General features: G+C 38.5%; 1 protein-coding gene across 3 annotated transcripts in view; it reads left to right on the forward strand.

Annotated features, from left to right (window-relative positions):
- Positions 1-22433, forward strand: part of CNKSR2 (connector enhancer of kinase suppressor of Ras 2) — a 133805-nt gene extending 111372 nt beyond the window's left edge. For 2 of the 3 annotated variants that reach the window (XM_083612261.1, XM_083612262.1), the window contains 2 exons: positions 17808-18004; positions 18867-22433. In XM_083612261.1, the coding sequence (XP_083468387.1) occupies positions 17808-18004; positions 18867-19082 (413 nt within the window). In that variant the 3' untranslated portion in view covers positions 19083-22433. Of the gene's footprint in view, positions 1-8967; positions 11044-17807; positions 18005-18866 lie in introns of those variants that run through there. The other variant, XM_083612263.1, reaches the window with a different exon arrangement.
- Positions 22434-22741: the final 308 nt, after the last annotated feature.

A 22741-nucleotide genomic window follows, 5' to 3' on the forward strand; every position in this document is an offset into this window, starting at 1 on the left:
TTAACCCCCTCCCTTTGTGCTGTGATCCTCAATACGATTAGGGGCTCTGCAGCTGCTATTAATATTTTTTAAATGTTTCAGTCACACAATTAATATCCTGTCTTAATGGCATTTCCTGTCTCTTATGCCCTTTGTGTTTGTAGAGTATAACCTAGTAGATTACACCTCACAACTCACCATTGTTATAACACAGCCTTCCCCTGGGCCTGTTTTTGGCCTAGTCTAGGTACTCATAAACAATAATGTTTCTCCTTTCCTCTTTGAAATGTTGGAGGGTATGAAAATGATGAACTGCTTTCACCAATTTTTCATGGAGCTATAGCACTATTTTAGTATGTAGCTCACAGAAACATAGAATATATTTTGATGAGCTTCTGAACAGCTCCCAGCTGTCCTAGGAAAGCTGTCACAAAACCAAATCTTACATTTTTGACAGCAGTATCAGTGAAGTAGTGAAGCAAGAAGAGCTATTTTTAAATCATCAATATCAAGTGTTAAAGTTAATGCCATAAGGATTAGTGAATCAATAAGCTTTTAAAATTAAGATACAGACAAGGTTAGAGACATTTAAGTCTTTGCTGGCAAGCATGATGCTTACAAGGTGCACAGGCTATTCTATAACAGCAAATTATAATTGGAGCTGGTATATGTCCTGGCTTTGTATGATTAAAACTAGGGATATACTTGTGAGAGGCAAGCATTACTTTTTGTAGGTTTAATGTAAGCAAGCAAGAACACTGACAGCTTGAGATATCCATCTGTGCGATACAGCATGTAGGTAGGAAACATTTTGCAGGAGAAGAGGCATGATTTAAATAAGGTGGAGACTAGAGCATGGCTGTGGAGACATTCTGTGACAGATATCCCCTATAGATTTCATATATACTATTTCATGTGCATATGGAACTTCTCAAGAGATTGACACTCGATTAAGTGCAACTTCAGTAGCATAATGATGATATTCTGTGAACCGCACTGAGACCTCTGGGTATAGGGCGGTATACAAATTCAATAAATAATAATAATAACAACAAGCTGCACTTACCTTTTTCACAGATCCAGGTGCATCAATCTCTGTATTTAAGCAGTATTTGGAAGCAGTGCTTGACTAGCTTCATGAAAACTGGTTGAACAATCTAGGGTTTAGCCTTCCCTTTTGATAAGGTACACTGGAATGCCACTGGAGTGAGATTTGCTACTAATTTCTGGGGCAATAGTGCCAATTAATTTTTTTTGTTTTGTTAACTGCAGTGGAATTCGTATCAGCAGCCCTTCATAGACTAAAAGGGGCCTTTCAAGCTATTCACTCCCCCCCTCCCACTTTGAGGATTGGCCATTTCAGAGCCTCAGTGATAACACAGAACCATAGCTAAAGGTTTTTCCCTATAAAAATCTTCCATCCGATTTATTTTGAAAATCATAACTTAATATATTTTATTTAGTCTCATTGTATTGTCTGAAGGTACATGAGGCCACCACCTTGCTTAAGCTAAGCAGGTCTAATCATTGTCTGGAACAGTGACCACTTGGGAGTTTGTCTGTTCATTGTCTGGAACAGTGACCACCTTGAATACCATGATGGAAGAAAGGTGGGTTATTAAGATTTAAAAACAAATATATGGCCCTGCCTTTGATGAATGTTCAGAATTTAGAACTGGATAGAAGTCATAGCCATGCCTCCTAACTGTAATAGGGTAACAAGGACATAGTCAGTTACCTTTTTTCAGCAACTGCACTGGCTGCTTATTAGCATCTGAAATACATTCAAGGTGCTAGTCCTAACTTACCAAGTTTGGGATGGAGGACACACGCTCAATATAAGCATTCCTCTCCTTTTAATATCAACAAAGGGTCTATTACCCATGCATAGTATCAAAAGGATGCAAAAGGGTCTTATTCAGGTGGCCAAAGTAGGGCTACAAGAACACAAGGCTTAGTCTTTGAATAAGCATACCAGATAAAACAGCAAGTAGCCCAGGCCATATAAAAGTTATTGACAGATAAACCAGTCACTGCTGCAAGCATAAGGCAATAAAATTAAGGTCTTAACCTGCCAGCTAAAATGTATAAAATGTAGTACAGGTGAACTTCTCTAGGGAGCAGATTCTGCTACAGAAAAGCCTCTTTCCTTGGTTGTTACCTGCCTCACTCACACTTCTGAAATAGTTTAAAAACTTCCATGAATCGTGATCTGTTAAATTTACCATGATTATTTGGGGGCAGGAAATGAAGCAGGAAGATTCACTGCAATCGCCCCCCCCCCCGAGTTTTGTGCAAGCAAACAGTGCTTCATGGTTATCATCTTTGTCATCAAAAAAATATATTCTTGCAATTCATATTCAGTTGTGATTCAAAATTTGGCACATAATAGATTCAGCACGTAGTGTTGACATCTGTCCATCGCAGCAAAGCTATTTTCTCTAAAGTGACCTAGGTGCAAGGAATAAAGTTGGGGAAGGTAGATATTTTGTAGTTGCTCTTTGGTCACACCAATACTCAAGTTTGAGCATTTTCATCCCTTAATGTTATTATGAAAAGCATCCCTTGTTTCCCATCTATGTTGCTGTGGCAACTTGTGATTAGGTAGCAGCAGTTGATGGGTTTCAGGCTTTATCACTGCCGAATTCAGAGGCAACACTTCACCCTGCCAGTTTCTGCAGTGAGCTATGAAATATTCTCCTTCCTGTCCTTCCCACAGACTTTCTCATCACCAAGGCGACGGGTATCTACCCACACAATTGAGATCTGAGATCAGCAGCTTAAAGTGGCATTGTTCAGATTCTGGCACGCACACTCTGAATTCTGAATTATTTGCTGTGGTAGCACTGTGCTGTCTAAATGCGCTTCCTTTTTTATTTTAAAACAATCAGGTTAGTGGTGTAGGGATTAGCGTGCTGGATTGGGACCTGGGAGACCAGAGTTCAAATCCACACTCATTTGTGAAGCTCACCAGGTGACCTTGGGCCAGTCACACTTCTCAGCCTAACTTAGCTCACAGGGTTTCTGGATAAAATAGGGAGGTGGGTATGTAGGCCACTTTCAGCTCCCTGGAGAATGAATGGGATATAGAGTAATAATAAATAAAATAATAATATCTTATATTTAGATTTAACAGATACTTATATTGATGTAGCATATGGAAGGCATTGTCTAATCAGTCCCAAACCTTCGGAGTTGAATAGCTGTCAGCATGGTGTATTTTAAAGGCCTTCAGGCAGGATTAGGAAACTTCTGATGCCAAACATGTTTTCAAGAAGCTAGTCTTTTGATTTAAGATTAAGATTAACTATATAGAGCTTGTACAGACTTCCTTTTGCATCGTGCTTTCTAGGCATAGGTCCATGCTTCAAAGCTCTGTGTCTTGAGTGTTTTTTGTTTGTTGCAGGAAAAACCTTCATTTTACCTCTGAATCGCAGTACGTGACTATCCACTGAAAACCCAATTGCTGTTTGCTCCAATTCAGCGTTGAAACACTGTTGTACCAGGGAAAGTGCCAGAAAACACACACACACACACACACACACACACACACACGCTTAGATACGGAACTTTAAAGCCCAAAGGATGTCTAGATGAGCTTATCTCATGCACCTGTCAAATAGAGAGGGCTCTGGTTCTTGCCTATACTGGGCACCTAGCTTGCAGAAAGCACCAAATAGGCAGTTGATTAGAGAGAAGGTATCAGAGGAAGGAAAGTGGCACTTGAAATGGGGAAAATGGACCACAGAAGGTGCAAAATGATTGTTGTTAAGTGCCTGCAAACTTGCTAAGCCATGTGCAGAATTTTCATTACATCAATCATCATAGACTTCCCCCACAGTTTAAGATTGTACATGAAATGGAAGTGGCAAGAGGAGGCAGATCAAGCAGGGAAAGCTTGAGAGAAAGAACAAGGTTTTAGAAGGTTCAGGAGCCTCAGAATTACAATTATGAGAAGAATTGTGTTTATAGACTAAAGCACAAAAGGTTCTTTTTTGCCACAATGAACAGATTTACAAAAATAAGAATACAGTGGGTTCCCTAGTTTGTTTGTTTTGCTTTTCTGTTCCTTTGTTTATTTACTTGGTTATGCAACTAGAAGAGTTTCACATTAAAAAATAACAAACCCATTCTTGTTCACATATGGAAAGACTGAAACGATAGCAAAGCTGTTGGTTGTTTCTATCTTTAAGCAAAGCTGTAATGCACTAGAGATCTCATAGCATTTGCATCACTTGACTTCTGTAATAAGAGCCAGCGTCCTAATGAAATCCCTGTATAGTTCTGATTTTCTCTAATTACACTGGTGAGTGCAGCATATTATGTGTTTAGTACCCAGATGCTTTCCTAATAGGCTGAAATCAGAGTTTTCTTTCCAGTTTACACAGCAATAAAAGGACTGAAATCAGTGGCTTGTAGAATATTTAATATAGTCATGCTTATGTAAGAACACTAGCACAAATGTAATTCTCATCAAAATCAGAAAGCAGTAACATTTTATCTGTTTGAAATTCTGTTGAATGGGTTCTGAATTTACTGATGCAAATAGAATGAACAAATACGAAACCATCATTTTAACTGTGAGTTGTTGGCATTTGTCTGTCTCTGGGGGTGAAGTCAAACTGCTGTGTTAGCAGCACCAAAGTGACTTCCTTGGTCCATACCAAAGTGACCTACTGTGACTCAGTGGAGGCTGCTGCTTTCACTGTGTGTCCCTGAGACTGCCCTTGTTTCTTGTCTTGGCACTCTTTTCTGGCTCATAGGCAAAAGAGTCTTCCTTGCAGGTGGTAGATCTTGAACCTGTGTCCCAGGAGTGTTGCATATGTTCTGTGTAGCTCCCTATGCAGGTGCTGTGTTTTCTCCTTCCTCCCCTCTGTGTATTGTGTTCCTAAAACAGTGTTTGTTACAGGTAAAAATGGATTTGTACTACTCACCTTTCAAAGTCTGCTGGCCCTACCAGGGAATGTCTCACTAGGACTCATTGCTCTCCTTATCCTTTTCCCTCCAATATATATATATTTATATATAGACTGCCTCATACCAATACCACCTGTGTAGCCTGAGATACCTGGTCCATCACAGTCCAAGAAACCGTATCAGCACATATGAGAAGTCATTACAAGGCTTTCAACCATTGACCCTGAGTCCTGCATCTCCACCCTCACATAGTGTCATTTGAGGCCTTCTGAAGCTAGATCAAACCAGGGTTTGAAATATTATTATGGGAACTGGTCCACATAATAAATTTGTTAGTATTTCATGTGACACAAGATTCGTCATTGTTTCTGTCAGCATCTGATAGTATTTACCTTGATGCTCAAGACCAGCAATCCTAGCATCATTCTTGAAATACTTTGATTTCGTCATCTGACAAGGAATCAGTTGTTGCTCTAATAATTCTCTGCTGTGTTTGGCCCCTGAACAAAATAAACTTCAGAGAAGATGCATTGAATTGGTTCTAACAGGCGCTTATTTGACATATCCTGTTTCTGATTCTTGGATTCTTGGAGTTTTTGAAATAGCAAAAACATTAAGGGTGTGTCCACATTTCCAATTGTCCTGCACTTATTAGAATTTGCATAGGATCAATAGTACTGATCTGAAAGCTTTCTATTTATACCCCGAACTTTATCGGAACAAATGCAGAACCTCTTAAAACCTGAATAGAAATTTGTTCCCCTTCCGATCTGATCCTTTTTTTAGCTCCTGAACTGAAAAATGTGCACTTTCCCTTGTGGTGCATTGTTTGGGTGGTCCTCTTTCACCTCCACCCCTTTTGTGTACCTCTGGTTCTCTGCCCCACGCTTTTTAAAAATGTATCTGCCTTTTGTGCTCATCACATTGCAATCGATTATATGTGTTTGCAAGTGAGCATGAAAGCAGCTTTCCTTTCCAGTGCCAATAGTAGACGTACCATTTGGGGCAACGCGGAGCCTGCGGGCACCCAAGCCATCGTGTCTCTCCCAGGAGAGACATATGGCTTGGGTGTGCTGCAGGCCCCATGGTGAGTGCCGCCCACCATTTTGTCACCCCCCTCAGTCGTGACACCGGAAGCAGCTCCCCACACCCCCCTTCCTCCGCCCCTGATGTGTGGCTCTGCTGTGATGCAGGGATGAAGAAAAGGGTGGGGACAAGGAAAAAAGTGGAACAGTGGAATGGACAGGATATTACATGTTTCAAGGAATTCACAGTTGAAAAGATCAGTGTAAAATGCATCGGTGGAGACCCAGAACCCCAGACTAAACTTGAGGTGAGACAAATCTGCAATGGATAAAACACAAACTTTTGTGAAGTGTGGATGGACCCTAAGGCAGGGAAATTGTTGCAATACAAATTTCAGAAGGGTAGCCATGTTTTTATGGTAGACTAATGCACTGTGACACAAGCTTTTATGAGCTAGACCCACTTTGCCACAGGCATGGTCACTTAATTGAGTACTTACAGTATGTGTATGTGTACACACACACACACACACAGAGAGAGAGAGAGAGAGAGAGAGAGAGAGAGAGAGAGAGAGAGAGTTCAGAAGTAAGGGAGCCAAATGTAATTTCCAAAGTACTGGAAAAAAGAGTGACAGGCAATGCAAGAGATGATAGCAGCAGGTGTATCAGCACCATGTACATATGAACACAGAATCTAGTCAGTCCTTTTCAGTTTAATGACCTACTTCTCTGATTAGTGCCAGGGTAATGATTGGCATAGCCAAATCAACAGGGATAATCAGTTTCCTTTTTTCCTGGGAGTTTGGTGACTTTGTCTGTTACAGAATGTCCTAGAAAACTGAAATGCTTCCTATTAGTTCTCAAGTGTAACCAATCTGCACCTGTATAGGAATAGTTTTTTTTATCTATTTTTATTTTTATCACTTGTTGTTTGCAACCCTGGGCATAAATTTATGTCTGATTTTGTCTGCCTTTATTCTCTTGCATAAAGCATGATGTTTTGGCTTGTGTAAATGGTGAAAGGGAATTATTGGCAGAGGACAGCATACATCAGGTTAGAAGATGTGCAGGTGAATAACCTCTTGGCGGAATGGCTGAAATTGTCAGGGCTCTAGATGGTGTTGCTAGAGTAGCAAGGGGACCAAAGTTGGCACCAGGGTTTGCTTAAAAGTTTTTCCCCTGATGGTTCATTGCTGTAGCTGCTTCAGATTGATGGGGCTGTGTGAAAGGACAGGCCTACACTGACCCTAGTGAGAAGAAAGGGCCATCTCCTAGGATAGATTGCAGATCTTTGATAACACATTGGAAAAGTTTTTATTTGGAACCTGAAGGTGACACAATTAACCAATATAAAATTGGCACCCTAAGCATTCTTATATTTTGCAAAAAGAACGGAATGCCTGGAATCCTTTTCTCTATTGAAGGCTTTTCTTTGATACCTATATTTAATATAAATCAGGAAATTTGAAATGAGATGGAAGTACACTGGGCTCTTAATATAATAGCAAAGTTGTTTTGAGGCTTTAGAGTTCATTTGTTTTACAGATAACGCTGAGAACTGCAGATGATTTGCCAAGCATATAAGAATTGTGATCTGCTTCACATGACACAGTAAGCCAAACTATGGCTTTCCAGGATTGCACAAATGTGCAAACTCCCAGAGTGAAGACTCACAGCTACTTTGCTCCTCTGCGGCTTTTATCGTTAATGAGGAGCAAACTTAAATCACAAGCTAAGTCAAACCTTTCCCACTGGTTTCACAAGAGGGACATGATAATAATTTTGTACAGTTAGGAATCGTGTGAATATAGTGAATAGAGAGACATAGGGTTGGATCTGGGCTTAGGCTGAATTTCTCTAACCCGATTTGCTTAGGAGTAAGTAAAAGCTCTAAATTCTGGTTAGACTTAACCAAAAGGTGCTTGTTTTTATTTTTTTTATTTTATTGAATTTATATACTGCCCTATGCCCGGAGATCTTAGGGCAGTTCACAGAACTAAATAAAAATATGAAACCACAAAATATATAATCAAAATAAAAGCAACAACACAATAACCCCCCCCCCCTTATGGCTCAACAGCCATGGTCTGTCCATCGTAACTGGCATTTTAACTTATTAATTAATCAAAATTAAAAGGGAAATCAGATTATTGTAACCACAATCGACAGTAACCTAATTTTTTGTTAATTAGATACAAACCCTACCTTATCAGGGAGGCAGGTTGTGGGTAGGCTCTATGTATATATGAGCTCCCATATCTGTCGATTAAAGTACAGTCATATACATGTGGATGGATAGATAGATGCATCTTATATACGTATATGAATGTATGTGTGTTTCTAGAATGTACTTAGTGTTCCTTTAAATTTTTACATAAGCGTGCCAACTCAACCAGGCATAGGACTCATCAAGTGTGAAGATTTTTTAAACATTCATGTTGATTTTAATTAGAACAATCATACTGGATATGCTGCTGAAGGTGTAAACATAAACAAGACTTCAATTTTCAGTATCATTTTTTTATTACAGAAATTAATAGGTGTGTGTGTTTTTTTAAAACAAAAACACAAACATGTTGAGAAGGTTAGGTTTTTCAGTCTAAATCAATGTTTCTCATTTTCTTAGTACGTAATTTTTGTAATGCACATTAAATAGGAAAATCCTAGTTTATAATTAGATTAAAACTAAATATATGTTGCTTATCATTTTTGTTTAGTTTTATTTTATAATTACTGTCACCATTTTAATTTAAATTGAAAAAATCTAGAACTGCATCCTACTAATTTTCTTTCTTTCATCAGAGACCAAGACTTCTAAAGTCTGATACCAGAATAAGTACTATGGGTTTTTTTTTCTTGCGCATGTGTGCATGCAAATAAAAAAAGAGCACTGTGGAGCTAACATCATATGAAAATCTTGCCATATATGCTTTCTCTCTTTATCAAGATTGCATGATTGTATTACTAATGCAATTCTAATATGATATAGTAATAACAGCCCATCACAGTTCTTTCACCATATTGTATCACTGCTTTATCATATTAGGCTAAAGCACTGCGAGAGTTGATAGAACCTCCCCATGCCAACTCGGATCCACTTCTCTTGGCACTGAACCGATTGGACTCAGAGATTGATAAACTATTGGTTAGAGAATTTAGATCGGAGAGAATTGGCACGACGGAGACTCATCTTCAGCCTCTTGCAAGCAACCTCTAATGTCCTGCATTCTGAAAGCCAATCAATTCTTCTTGAATAACTGATGTTTTTAAGAAAGAACTGACTTTAAAACATAGACAACCAAATGCCTGGGTAAGGGGCCTCCAGGAAAGTCTTACAAAGGGCAAACCTCTTGCCAGATCTATTGCTTTTATTTTGAAGAATGCATCCTTTCTACAGAGGGATTAGGCACAATATCAGACCCAGGCTACATGGAATACAGTTGCAGAAAATACTGCTCACCAACTTGGGAGAAACAGAAGGGGGAAAGGTTGATGGCAGGGGAAGGGCTATGGTGATACTCAGGTGTGTTCTGCAGTCTTCAAGGAAGGAAAGAGGGATCAGCTGTGGTAACTATAAAATCATATTTTGAAAATATTTTGAAAACTTCAGTTACTTCCATTCATCCAAAGTGGCAAAAGCTAATACCATTCTTAGTGTATTTCACAGTAGTGAAGGAAGATAACTTGCTGTATAATACTCATTCAATGTATTCTGTCAAGTCCAAGTGTGCACAGACTGTTGCAAGACCTAAAGCCGAATTCTAACTGTGTTTACTTAGGAGCAAATCCTATTAATTTCAGTGGGATTTAGGCTCAAACTACACATGATGGTAGCAGAACCATTTATTTAAATCCACATCTCTACCAAAAATGTCCACAAAGGATGTGAACAGATTCCTTTTTAAAAGCAAAGGTTGTATGCCTTTGGGGACTGGTGACCCTTTCCTCCATGTGCTGTATCTTCCTGCAGTTTGTCCCACAGGACATTTTATTCTAAGCTGAGCTCCAATTCCAGAAGTGAGCTCAATGTGGAGAAGAAAAGGACTGGGGAGAGGCTTTAAGGTGGTTATTAGCAGTGTACATGTGGAAGGTTCAGTTGGCCTAAAAATCACATCCCTACTCCACACTTAATATGTAATTGAAGCAGACCTGGGTTTAAATACTGTCATGTGTAGCTTAATCCTTGTTTTCAAGTAAGTGTGCTTAGGATTGCAACAGAGTTTGTTAAGCAGTTTATAATGATTTATCTGATGGTGCACAAATACTGATTTTATGACAGTTAATATAATGCCTCACTTTGGTGTGTTTCAAACTGCAGATAGAAATCTTCAATTTCTCCTTACCTTCTAGGATTTAAATGTGAGTGATGTTGCCTTGCAGCATAGACATAAGGTATTCTCTGTAAATCCTTCAGGATCCCTAGGAGGCAATTTGGAGGGGCCAAGATTTCGATGGAATGTCTCCCTAAGTAGATTCAGATATTGTCTATCATTATGTTTTGGGTCTCCTATGGATCATTTTTTGCCTGTATCTCTGTGATTGGATGTGGATTTTCTTTCTATTTTTGGCTAAGGGTGTACTGTAATGTCAATGCTAAATTCTTGATATTTCATACTAATTATGGAGAGAGAATTTTAAGATGTATTTTGAAATGTTTTATTTCTGTCAGGTCCATGTATGGTATTGCATTATGTTAATACCAATAAAATATATAGAGTTATTTATATACAAATGCATATATTTCCCTTTTTATAAAGGTGTTGCAATTTTTTCATAAGGAAATAATACACAGCAGCTGCTTGACAGCAGTAAGAAAACTCTAGAAGCTTTAATATGCTTGAATAATAATAATAATAAAACCTGTATTCTGTAGGCAGACCAGTAGAAAATGCATGTAATTTTTAAACAAGGTTATTTGACCTGGCATAGGTCTGTCAAGATTTGACTATAAATTCAGCTTCCACTATTTTTATGAGCACAGATCTAATGTTCTTGTTTTATCAAAATATGTTGATTATTAGCTGATGTTTAGAAAGTAAAACAATAATCTTTGGACACACTTCATTCAAATATAATCACTTTAGTCCTGCTGATTACATAAGGGAGTTAAGTGCAGGCCTAAGTCCCATTGAAATCAATGGGGTTTGAAGTGCTTAACTTTGACTGGATTTAGCTGTTTATGGGCTGTTGTGTGGGTTGACTAAAGATACAATCTCCCTGTGTTTTTTAAATTAATCATATGTTCTAAGAAATTTGCTGTAATTCACTGCTGTTTTGATGCTCAGCAAAAGCAGCCTTCAGTTTTTTTTATAGAGGGTCTATTTTTTAGGGTTAATAAACTACTACTTAGTGCATAAAGATTTGCAAGCCGGAAGATTTATCACTCAAGCCTAGCTGGATTGGCTTGAAACCTTTACAGTTTATCATTAAATTCTGTAATTAGACAGAAATGAAATGTTTTAGAAATGAATCAGGGAGCTAAAAGCTGAGATTAGAATTTAAAGTATCTTCCATTATCAGTTTTCAGTGATGGCTCATATGTAACACTTCGCCTAAGGCTGAAAGGAGCTGATATTCTGGCACCATTGTGCATTCAAATTTCAGCATGGACGTTTCTGTCCTAAAATAGTGTATTGAATGACCATTTCCATTTTGCAGGGATATTCATGGCAGCAGTTAGCTGTCCAAGACATTAATTGCACATATCTTTGTAAAGCTTCTCTGTACTACTAAAAATAAAGTTTGTAAAATTCCAGTTATTTTTTTCTTAATGCAAACAGGGTTTTTTTAACAAAGGAAAAAAGAGGTGAATTGCTTTCTACTTTCTTCCTTGGAGACAGATGTTTCAGTGGTTCTGCTTTGCCGTTTTTTCTTAAGGCCTTTTCTTGTGATGAACCTGGACATTCACCGAATGATTCAGAATGGGCATATTTCTTTATTGCTTTCTCATACCATTTCTGATGTTACAAACTCAAGTTATAAGTATGCTGAGGATTTTTTTTTGCAAGGGTTATACCTCACTATGAAAAGCAACAGGAAGGGCTATGCACACAATATATTCAGCATATCACTCAAGTTATTCCTGTGGAAATAACCCACTAAACGCATTGATGCAAAGCAGCATGCGGCACATTTGGTTTCATTGTAAAGCAATGAACTTGGTTGGTTATCAGTAGCTATTGCCCTCAGTAAAAGTGTGCCCTGCCTCTAAAAACAGATGCATAATTCAAAACTACATGGAAGAGCATCATGCTGCGTTGATTGCTTTCAGATGGGACATCTATCTGCCATAAAGTAAGAAACCTATCTACCATGGTGGTAGTCCTGGAAGCATAACTGGGCCTGTGATGGCACTTGGAGAACTGTGTGGTGCTTAGTAATTTAACCCCTCTATAGAGTTCGCGAAGATATTGCACTATTGGGCTATTCAGTGTAAAAGTACATAGATTAGGAGTGCACATTTGTTGGCCTCCTTACAGGGTGCTTTCATGGTTAAATCTATGTACTGTAGTTGCCATGGTGATACAACTATTGCTGTGGATCACTTCTGATCCATGAACAGAAGGAGATTTTGTTCACAGAAAGAGAATTGCTCTGACGTTGAAAAGGCCCGTTCTGTGAGCGCAAGCTTTCTGTGATTACAGAACAAAACATTACGATCAAATATGGTATATATATTACATTTGTGATATGAGTAAAGATTGTGTGCTGAGCATACCTGTACTGTATTCATAGTTGAATACTTGTCCTAAAAACCTTGGCAGACAAGTGTTACTCAAATTTGACTTGACTAATGTAACCAGCCACCTCCACCATTTGTCATTTAACCTTTAGTACAGCCTCATATACGATAACCACATTTCAAGCCACAGATATTTTACTAAAAGAACAATAATTATGTGTCGCTTGTTGTAGGCTTTTCCATAAGAACAAGATTCTCCCCTTCAAAACTGATTTCCCATAAGGTGATACAAAAAATGAAACAAAGCCCCAACCTATTAATTGCTTACCGTGGTTCTGATTCTATCAGCATTAAGTATCAGAGTAGTATTGTATTACCTGATCCCAGAAATAATGGAAACTAAAAACTAATCTGCCATCGAAATGTGGTAGTGATTTTTTAAAAATTACTTGAGTTATTTTCCCTACGACTGTAATTGCTTTGTTCACCACTGAAAAATACATGAAATAAACAAGCTGATCTATTTGTTGTATAGTGCTTAAACCAAATGAGTTAGGGTAGGTTTATTAATGTTTGCCATTGCACATACATTATTTTGAAGCATATTTGTTTTCTGCTAATTTTCTGTTGATTTTATTTTTATTATTTTTCTCTTTTCTTTGTACTTTCTGTCAATAGCTACCTCTTATGACCTTCAGGTAAGAAGCTTGCTTAGTTGTTTCTTTCCTTTGAAATGATGAAGGCTCAGTGTAGTGTCAATCAGACTGTGCCTCTCCATACTGAAAGCCTTTTATGATGCTTTAAAATGGTTGTTAACCAGGTCGTACCTCAAACCCTTCAACCAATTGCACATGACATAATCTCAATTAAGGTAGCTTAAGGGACGGTTGTTCTAAAATGCAATAACTTACAATCTGATAAGCAAATATTATTCATTGCATCTTTCATCTTTTCTTCCTGAAATTGGAGAATATGATATATTCTTTATTATTTAATTCAAAATTGTTCAAGAAACTAAAATTCAAGGCCCAAACTGTATTGTGAAAGTTCCAGTTTTAAGACATGTTGGGATGGAACAAGCTCATTGGACACTGATTTCCACTTAGCAATGATTCCAGCATCCTTGTAAGTGGGAAAAGAACTAAAGGTCAGGGGGTTTGGGGGTGGTAATTTTTCTAGAAATGATTGATTATAATTGCAGTTCCTAAGACCCCAATCACTGAAGGTGGAAAGGGGTAAAGTGAAACATAAGGATATGAGGGATAGTTGGGGAAAGAGAAAAGGAGTCATTTACCCAGTCCAAGGGCGGCCAGCTATTGCAACCCAGCACAGCTGCTCAGATGCGCTTTGGAGCCTTGTCATTGCTGCCCGGCTGTTGGCTGCTCCCCGCCAGCTGCCATGGAGCATCACAGATTCCCGCCTAACCCGTATTTTAATTCAGCCAATCTGTGGCAGCCTGGGGGATTGTTTGTCTTTGGTAGTGGACCTGGAGACCACAGTTTTCACTCTGTTCTGTTCTCCAGGCATTAAAGCTGGCTGGCACTGCACTCTGAAGATGAGTCGGCCAGTATTAGCATGTATAAAGAACCCTGTGGTGGAGCAGAGGCAAGTGAGAAAGTATGACAGGGCACAGGAAAAAATAAGTGAGCAACACGGGGTGCAGAGAATCCTGTCAGTTTTGGAAAGACAGAAGAGGCAACTATGATGTGATAGACAACATGTGCTATGGAGTGCAGAGAAATAGGAGGGAGTTTGTGCTGTGGTTTAAAAAAAAAAGGATGGTTAATGTGAAGGGGACCTTGGGGATTCTGAGAAAAAGAGAAAGTAGAAGATATACAATATGAAACACAGAGAAAGGGGTGCTATCTGATAAGGAAAAGGCTAAATGTGTAGCATAAATGTGTTAAAGTCCATAACTCAGGAGTCAGCCCTCTTGAGTTAATAAAAATACATAAGCTACCTTTGGTTCTGACCCCTGGTATTTGGCATTTGTGTTTAGTAATACTCCCATTTAGCTCAATCAGCTGGGAATGTAGATTAACACATAAGTAACAGAATAAGTAAGGGACACGGGTGGCACTGTGGGTTAAACCACAGAGCCTAGGACTTGCCAATCAGAAGGTCGGTGGTTCGAATCCCTGTGACGGGGTTAGTTCCCATTGCTCTGTCCCTGCTCCTGCCAACCTAGCAGTTCGAAAGCACGTCAAAGTGCAAGTAGATAAATAGGTACCGCTCCAGCGAGAAGGTAAACGGCATTTCCGTGTGCTGCTCTGGTTCGCCAGAAGCGGCTTAGTCATCCTGGCCACATGACCTGGAAGCTGTACACCGGCTCCCTCGGCCAATAAAGCGAGATGAGCGCCGCAACCCCAGAGTCGGCCACGACTGGACCTAATGGTCAGGGGTCCCTTTACCTTTACCTTTAACAGAATAAGTGGAATCATAGACTCTTGGAATTGGAAGGGACCCAAGGGTCATCTAGACCAACCCCCTGCAAAGCAGGAATCTTAGCTAAAGCATCCATGATGGATGGCCATCCAACCTCTGTTTAAAAACCTCCAAGGAAGGAGAATCTCGTGGGAGTCTGTTGTACTGCTGAACAGCTCTTACTGTCAGAAAGTTTTTCTGAATGTTTAGTCGGAATCTCCTTTCTTGCAACTTAACTTATTTTATTTTCGTATTATGCCATCCTTGCTATCATTTGCAATACAGCTATTGGGGAAGGATTAAAAAAAAACTGCTGTGAAAGAGAGTTAGGGTTGTATCTCGGAGCATTTCCTATCTAAAACAAGTTATTTCTTTTTCTTTCTCAAGTTTACAACAATTTCTTATTTTCCACATGACAGATTTTACAAACGCTTAATGCAAAATTCTGAAGACTTTGGCCAAAAGTTAAAACTTGCATTGCAGTTCCTCAGTTTCATTCTTGTCATGTTCACACATGACCAATAAACAAAACTCTAGCAATGGAGCCAAGCTTTACATGTGGGGCAGCCTCAGTTTTTCGGTGGATCAAATGGGACAACATAAACAGGCTAGGTGAAAAGAGGTGTTCAAGAAGGCACAATCCACTTGCTGCAACTGGTGTCATCAGTGGTCCATACTGTTCTTCTGTGGTGTCTGTAAATAATATAAATCACAGAGTAATACTCCTCTGATCATTCCATCGATCAGGCTGGAGATAACAATATCTGAGGATGGAAAACACTAACAAAGCTAGAAGAAAGATAAAACATGTAGGGCTAATTTTATGCCAATCCTTCCCCACCCTTTCAGTCTTTTGTGATCAGTATCTCTGTCAATCACATCCACAATATGTCACAAACGCTTTCAGTTGGATCCAGAATTAGATGCACAAGCAAAGAGCTCCTCCAGACCATCTTGTTTATGAATCCTGATTTGCTTGTGCAAAGCACAGACGGTTGGTTAGACTGTGTCCAGTTATTATTGAGCATTTCTTCTGATTTGTTTGTAAGTTTTATGAAAATATATTCATCTTCATTTGCTTGTGGGGTGTTTATATGTCTTTTCATTGATCAGTTGTACATTCCATACTTTTCAATGCATTTCTCTGTCACTTACCTAACTGCAAAAAGTCTGTTATTTTTTTAAGTGTGGATGGGTTGCTGCAGGGGGGAAAGTGCTCTAATCTACTTCAGCTGCACAAACTTATATATCTCATGTTGTACTTCAGTCCTTCCCACAAAATATTGACAATCTGCAGTTACCCAAATTTATAAAGACTGTTGTCTTCTTGTCTAGGTCTTGGCTAAAAAAGAAACCAACCCTGACATAGAAGATTAGGATAATTTAACATTTATATATTGCATTCACATACATTGTCTCAGTGATTCATACAAGATCTCTGAAAGGTAGACCAGTATTAATATCCCCATATTGCACCTGAAGGTTTGAAGCTAAGAAAATAGTAGCTTAGCTAGGGCCATGGTTTTGATTTGAATCAGGAACTTCTCAGCTCACATTGTTAGGCACATTTCTACATCAAAATTTTGAATGCAAACCAATTTAGTTTCCATTGCATTTTTAGGGAAGCACTCCTAAATTATAAAGATGTAGCCACGGCATATATATGATGGCAAGCTGTGAGATGCCATTAACTGTAACTCTCTAGACACATTGTTGTGGTGGTATGTTTTTGAGGCATTTGGTTATGAATCCTGTCAAATCAAAGCAGAAAGACATATTTGCCTTCCTGATTTCAGTAATTTGTACATTTTAAAAACAACAACAACAACTATATTGTATTTGTGCAGACTAGAAAGCAATTCTTGACTTAGATATTTTATTGGAGCATTTTCTGTTTGGAGAAGACACTCTTCCTGCACCAGTGTGTGTGCACTGATATGTATACGGAGCTCCAGTGGCTCATATATTTCAATTTAAAAGATTTTTGTGGCAGGAACTCTGTGTGCTCATTGAAGCCTGGTGCCCTCAAAGAGTATAGGATGAAAGTTCTGCAGTGTCATCCTATGTGTGTTTACTTGGAGGTAAATTGAGTTTGGTGGAACTTTCCCCTAAGTAAGAGTGTTTAGGAATGCAGACTTGATAGGTTAGTCCTCTTCTATTAGATCTTTTTGCCAAGCACAATGGAAGGATTCTTTAGACAGCCTCTCTTCCCTCATGGTTTGAATTGTGAGCCAATTATAAAATATATATACAGTAGATACATTTCAGCAAACAACACTCCCATTTCAACATGTAACAGGGCAATGGGTGTGCCCTTGGAAGTGCACAATACAGTTCTCATCACCTGACTTTATACAGTTTTTGCACAATATAGATGATTGACTTTAAATTTGATCTTAATGTGACAAATTAATTCGGAAGCTGTATATTGATTGTCACATGATTATCTTTTTATATGTACCTGTGCTGGGAATTTGTAACTTACCATGACTTTCCACATTATATATGTATATGTATAGAAATATATGTATGGGGGAGATATATGCATACACATATATAAATATCTGCATGTTGCAAAATACATGTATGCATGCATAAGGATTGCTCAAGGATTGCTCAATCTACACATTCCATGCCTTTTCTGTAAGGAAATAATTTCAGCAAAATTTTGTCATATTTGAATAGTTAAACTTCTTAAGCCTTGTCATGGAATTTAAAAAGAAACTGATTTAGGCTGATTTTTTTCAAACTATGCAGTTAATTTTCTCTGTGTCTTACAGCTGAAACCATAGAAGAAAAGCCTGCAGATTCCCTGCAAGACTTGTATCGGTCCTTGGAACTAGCTAGCTTGTCACCTTTAGGAGACCAGCAAATTTCTACAAAGATGGAGTACAAGAGGTATTTTATTAAAAGATGCAGTGATCCGGTAGTCAATGAAAAATTGCACCAGTTGCGAATTCTGAAAAGCACTTTAAAGGTGAGTTAATTAGGGGGTCAGCAAATTTCACAAAAGGAGAGTATCCTGCATAGAACTCGAGGGATATATTGCACATATTTAAAAACAGACAGGCACTGGGAAATGCTGTACACAAAAGAGGTTCGAAGAAAGAAAGAAAACTTTAGTTTCTCAACAACAACAAACACGTTTATCTCAGTTCCCATTTTAATGAAGAGTTAATCTGCTTCTGGTCCATTCTGTGGTAAATGAAGACATTATCCATAAGCCTGGTGATGTCACAGATATTTAGATACTATCATATTGCTTTGTGTACTTCAGAATATGAAATAATTTTGCCCAGCTTTCAAGATTTCTCATAGCAGTATAGAATTTTTTATGTATCTAGGTACCATGCTCTGAGAATTCCCTTTTTGCCAATACATAGTAAATAATGTAATGATAAATATATTCCTCAGACACCAGAAAGAAATCCCTTATGTTCCTTAGCATCTCTTTCTGTTGATATGACAGAGATCCTCTTTATGTTCTATTGCTTGTCATTTTCTGTACCCCCCCCCCGCTCCCCCCTTGTTCTTCGCTTGTTTCCATCACAGCTACATATACACCACTTTAGAAAAGTTTATTGGGGATGTTCCAAAATCTCAAACCACCACTAATTCAGAGCAAGCATTCAAATTAGTCAAAACACCAAACAGAGTGGTTTTCAGATTTTTTTTTAGGGAGCTTCCCACTGGTCTTAAAATGAAGCTATTAGGGATTTTATCTAGAAATGGCATCTCAAAGTACAATGGTATCTCAGGGATGTTCTTTAAAAGCTTACGGCACAAGACGAAGGGTGCTTTGTTCCTCATTCTGAACAGATCTTTTTGTTTTCTCCCAGGCCAGAGAAGAAGAAGTAGCCATCATAGATAAAATTCTGGATAATCCAGATCTGACATCTAAAGACTTTCAAGACTGGAAACAAATGTACCTTGACCTGTTTCTGGATAGTTCTCAGAACAACCCTTCAGAGGACCTTGTAAATGACTCTGATGAAGTTGATGCTCTTCTAGACTCTTTAGCGCACACACATTCCTATATTGAAACACATGTATAAAAGAAAATGATTTTGCCTCTTTGTGGCACTTCAGACCTTTATCAAGTACACTGAGTAGCTTTTATATCGACTGACAGGAGATCTATTTTATTGTTTATGATATGAGTAAAGTAAAAATTCCATTGTCATTGTGCGAATAAATACTTACATACTTTTTACGCTGCTGATGCTCAGTTTATGTTTATGTTTACAAACACTGGCTGCGATCCAAAGAAGGAATATGCACTCGTGGGACAGAATCCTGCACATTTTGTTTGATATTGGTGCTGAAGAGTCTAAACTACTTTTAAACCGAAGAGAAACACATGCATGTTGCTTTCCTTGGATCGTGACCATTGTCTTTAAGGATTAAAATATATATATTTTAATGAGTATATATTTTGGAGGATTACATTGATTTATCAAGTGAAAAGATGGCACAAGAACAGTGTTTTATTACTGATTGTCAAATATGTTTCCTATTTTAATAGTATCTTAACTGTTGTAATGAGTTACACTTTCAAAATACAGCCTTTGTTTTGGCCAGTGTGGGATTTAAACTTTTATATTTGGTGGAATATTTTAGATATTTTAAAAATGAAAAAAAGTATAATGCTGTGATTAGGATTGCATTTTTAAAAACGGTCAGGGAATAAGAGGGGTAAACTGGAGTTTAATAAGCTAGATTATATATTAAACAGTTAAAGTTTCTTTTCCAGTCTTTTGAGGGATAGTTAACAGACAACCTATAGCACAGATTTAATTTGAGGATAAAGGGCTCTTTGTTTCAGTTATGGCAGAGACCTGACTGTACAATATTGTTGCCCTATGTTGGCCTCTTCTGACTCTTTTGCAGAAAAAAAATATTGTACTGTTAGCCAAAAGTTTCCATTCAGTGATTTTTTTTGTTTAAGTCAAACTTTAAAATGTTTCAAATGTGCCAGCTCACGTAAATTCCTGCTTTAAATAGGAGACGTTCTGAAAACTCTGGTAAATAGGAAGGGGGCATAGGTGGGTGGGTTCAGCATATTATCAAAATACATAAATTTCCATACACAACTAATGTGGTTCTCAGTTTTCTTAATAGGCTGCTTTCCTACATAACACAAAAACATGCCCTAGTGCTCCATGAAAAGGCCGCATGAGCTTGAGCAAAGAGTTAGGCTCATAGATGCCTCCATCCCTTCTCCTTCTCCTGTAAGCCAGAGGAGGACGTCTGACTAGTTTACTTCCACTTTTAAAGAATCTTGGATTATAGTCATGTTCAAACCATATATCCTGATTTAAAACAAACTCTGGCCAGTTTCCTAATAGTTCAGCTTCAAACAATGCATTATGAAGCCAGAGTTTGTTTTAAACTAGGATCCCTGGTTTCAACATAACTATAAGCCTAGATTCGTTAAAAATGAAACTATGCTTGCCAGAATTCATCTTTCCATTAGGAGGAGGTGGGAGAGGTGGAATACATATGCCTGACATCATGCTCATTGAAGCTCATCACAGAAATAAACTGTGGCTTAGCATTATATGCAAATTCAGTTATACAAAATTCCCAGAAATCATAATAAATAGGCTTTGAGCAGAAAGAAGGCTCAATGGAATATTCCTCTATCCAAAACAAGATCCATATTAATACAGAATTACTTGCATGCCATGTGAAACTGATTATTATGCTAGCACAAGTGGCATGACTGTAACCAGTGGCACTTTAACATTTCTTCTCATTCATGCGTTCCTCAGAATCCATACAATGTTTCTCCCAAACTATTGCACTCCTATTTATTTTCCATTGTCTGATTTGCAGGTAATCTTTGAGATTCCAGTGCAAGAGGTCCAGTGCAGGCCTTTCCAGATGTGAAACAACTTAGTGCCCTTGCGATGTGGAGGTGTAGCTTGTGATGTGCATGGTGATCGTATTTTATCCCACCCTTCTGTCTCTTCACCATTACCATTTTGGGGGGAAATACCATCCTTTGCTATTGAGCTCCTGGAGTTGAAAAGGTAGCAAATTTAGCTAGGGAAATTGGGTTGAAATGGTCACAGGCGTTTTCCATTTTATCGTTTTCTTTTGGAGTGCACAGATGAAGGGGGTGGTAGCATTATCAATTTCCACGTTCAATATAAATGCATACACACCTATAGTCTGCATCCTTGAGCAAGCACTAGAATGCATATACCTTCTGGTGTGTTTTTGAGGGAGGAAGGAGATGAAATTGACAAGCTGCTTGTCTAGTTCAGTTCATTTTGCATTCTCGGAGTATATGCGAGCAAGGGTGGGCAGCTGAAGGTCAGCAGCAGGAGCTGATCTAAACTCTTGGTAACAGGAGGTAGGTTTCCCTCTCCTTGGAATATCAGGGGAGGTAGTGAGGGAGAGGGTGCTGCTTACAGTGGCCACTTGTAGTTTCCAAGGCAGCAGTAGCAGCACTGGACACTCCAGTGTTGGGAAAGGGATGGGTGAAGTTTCCCCAGCATAGCTAAACCATCTGAGGAAGGCAATGCATGAGAGCTACATGTTGCCTGATTCACCCTCAGTCAGGCTCGCCCTTGAATGACATTAGCAAAAATCTTTGTTTTGTGCTGATGATGTTTGGGAGATGCTAGGAAGCAAAGTTGACTCCTCACACCTCCAGAAGAATGTTAGGTACCTTCATATCACGAGACCCTTGTATTGCCAGGGGTTGGCTGCACTCTACATGCTTGCCACAAAATTGGTCTGGAGATGCCCCATACAGCCAGCTTCCCAATAAGCAAAAATACTACAGACGTTGCAGCATTAATGATTAAACCCATCTGTGCCTGGCTAGAGATGCCCTCTATCTATCAGCACCTTAATTTTTGCCAAGACCGAGCATGACAAAAGAAAAAGTCCTTGTGGCTTCTTAATGCTTTTCTGCAGATGGGAGAAGTTGAGAGATGAGCTGATAAACCCCCAAATGGGATACATCTTTTAAAACCTTTCTTTCTTATGAATTGTACTCTCTCAGCTAGCTTCCAGCTATAGCCTGTTCAATGCAGTGAATGTACTTATAAACATTTAAGAGCACAATTATTTTCTGCTCTTGGGACTAAAAGAAGGATCAAAGGATTGCTTGTTTCTTTTCAGCTGCATTTTGGATTCCAAGCGTCTTGCAAACTTTGCACAACTGTACAGGAGAGTGGCCTTTTTACAGCTAATTTTACGTAAATCTGTATTCAATTAAGACTGAATGGCAATTCATGCATTAAGATTTGTATGAATTTACAGGTCCGGTCAACTATTTATATCATCTATAAGAATCTCTTTGTATAAACAAATTATTTGACTGCATGATTTGTTTGTTATAACTGGTGATATTTTGTATATTTCTCACATAAAAATGCTTGAACAACGATCATGTTAATTGTTCCTAATGTTGATTTTTGACTCTTGCTGCATTTCCCCTCTACATTTTATGAATTTACAATGTATATCAAGTGATATTTCTAGACATAGCCATAGCCTTATGGTCAAAATTAACCTGCACCAGAATCACTTAATAGTTTAATAAGGACTCCTGCTTCATACCAGAATTGCATAGTATCCTGCATAGAAATAGGAAATGGCCATAGCTCAGTGGTAAAGCACATGCTTTGCATCTGAAAGGTGCCAGGTTCAATCCCTAGCATCTATGGGTAGCGTTGAGGATGTCCCCTATCTCAAA

This window comes from Podarcis filfolensis (genome assembly GCF_964270895.1).
Source record: "Podarcis filfolensis genome assembly, chromosome: 4".
NCBI lineage: Eukaryota > Metazoa > Chordata > Lepidosauria > Squamata > Lacertidae > Podarcis > Podarcis filfolensis.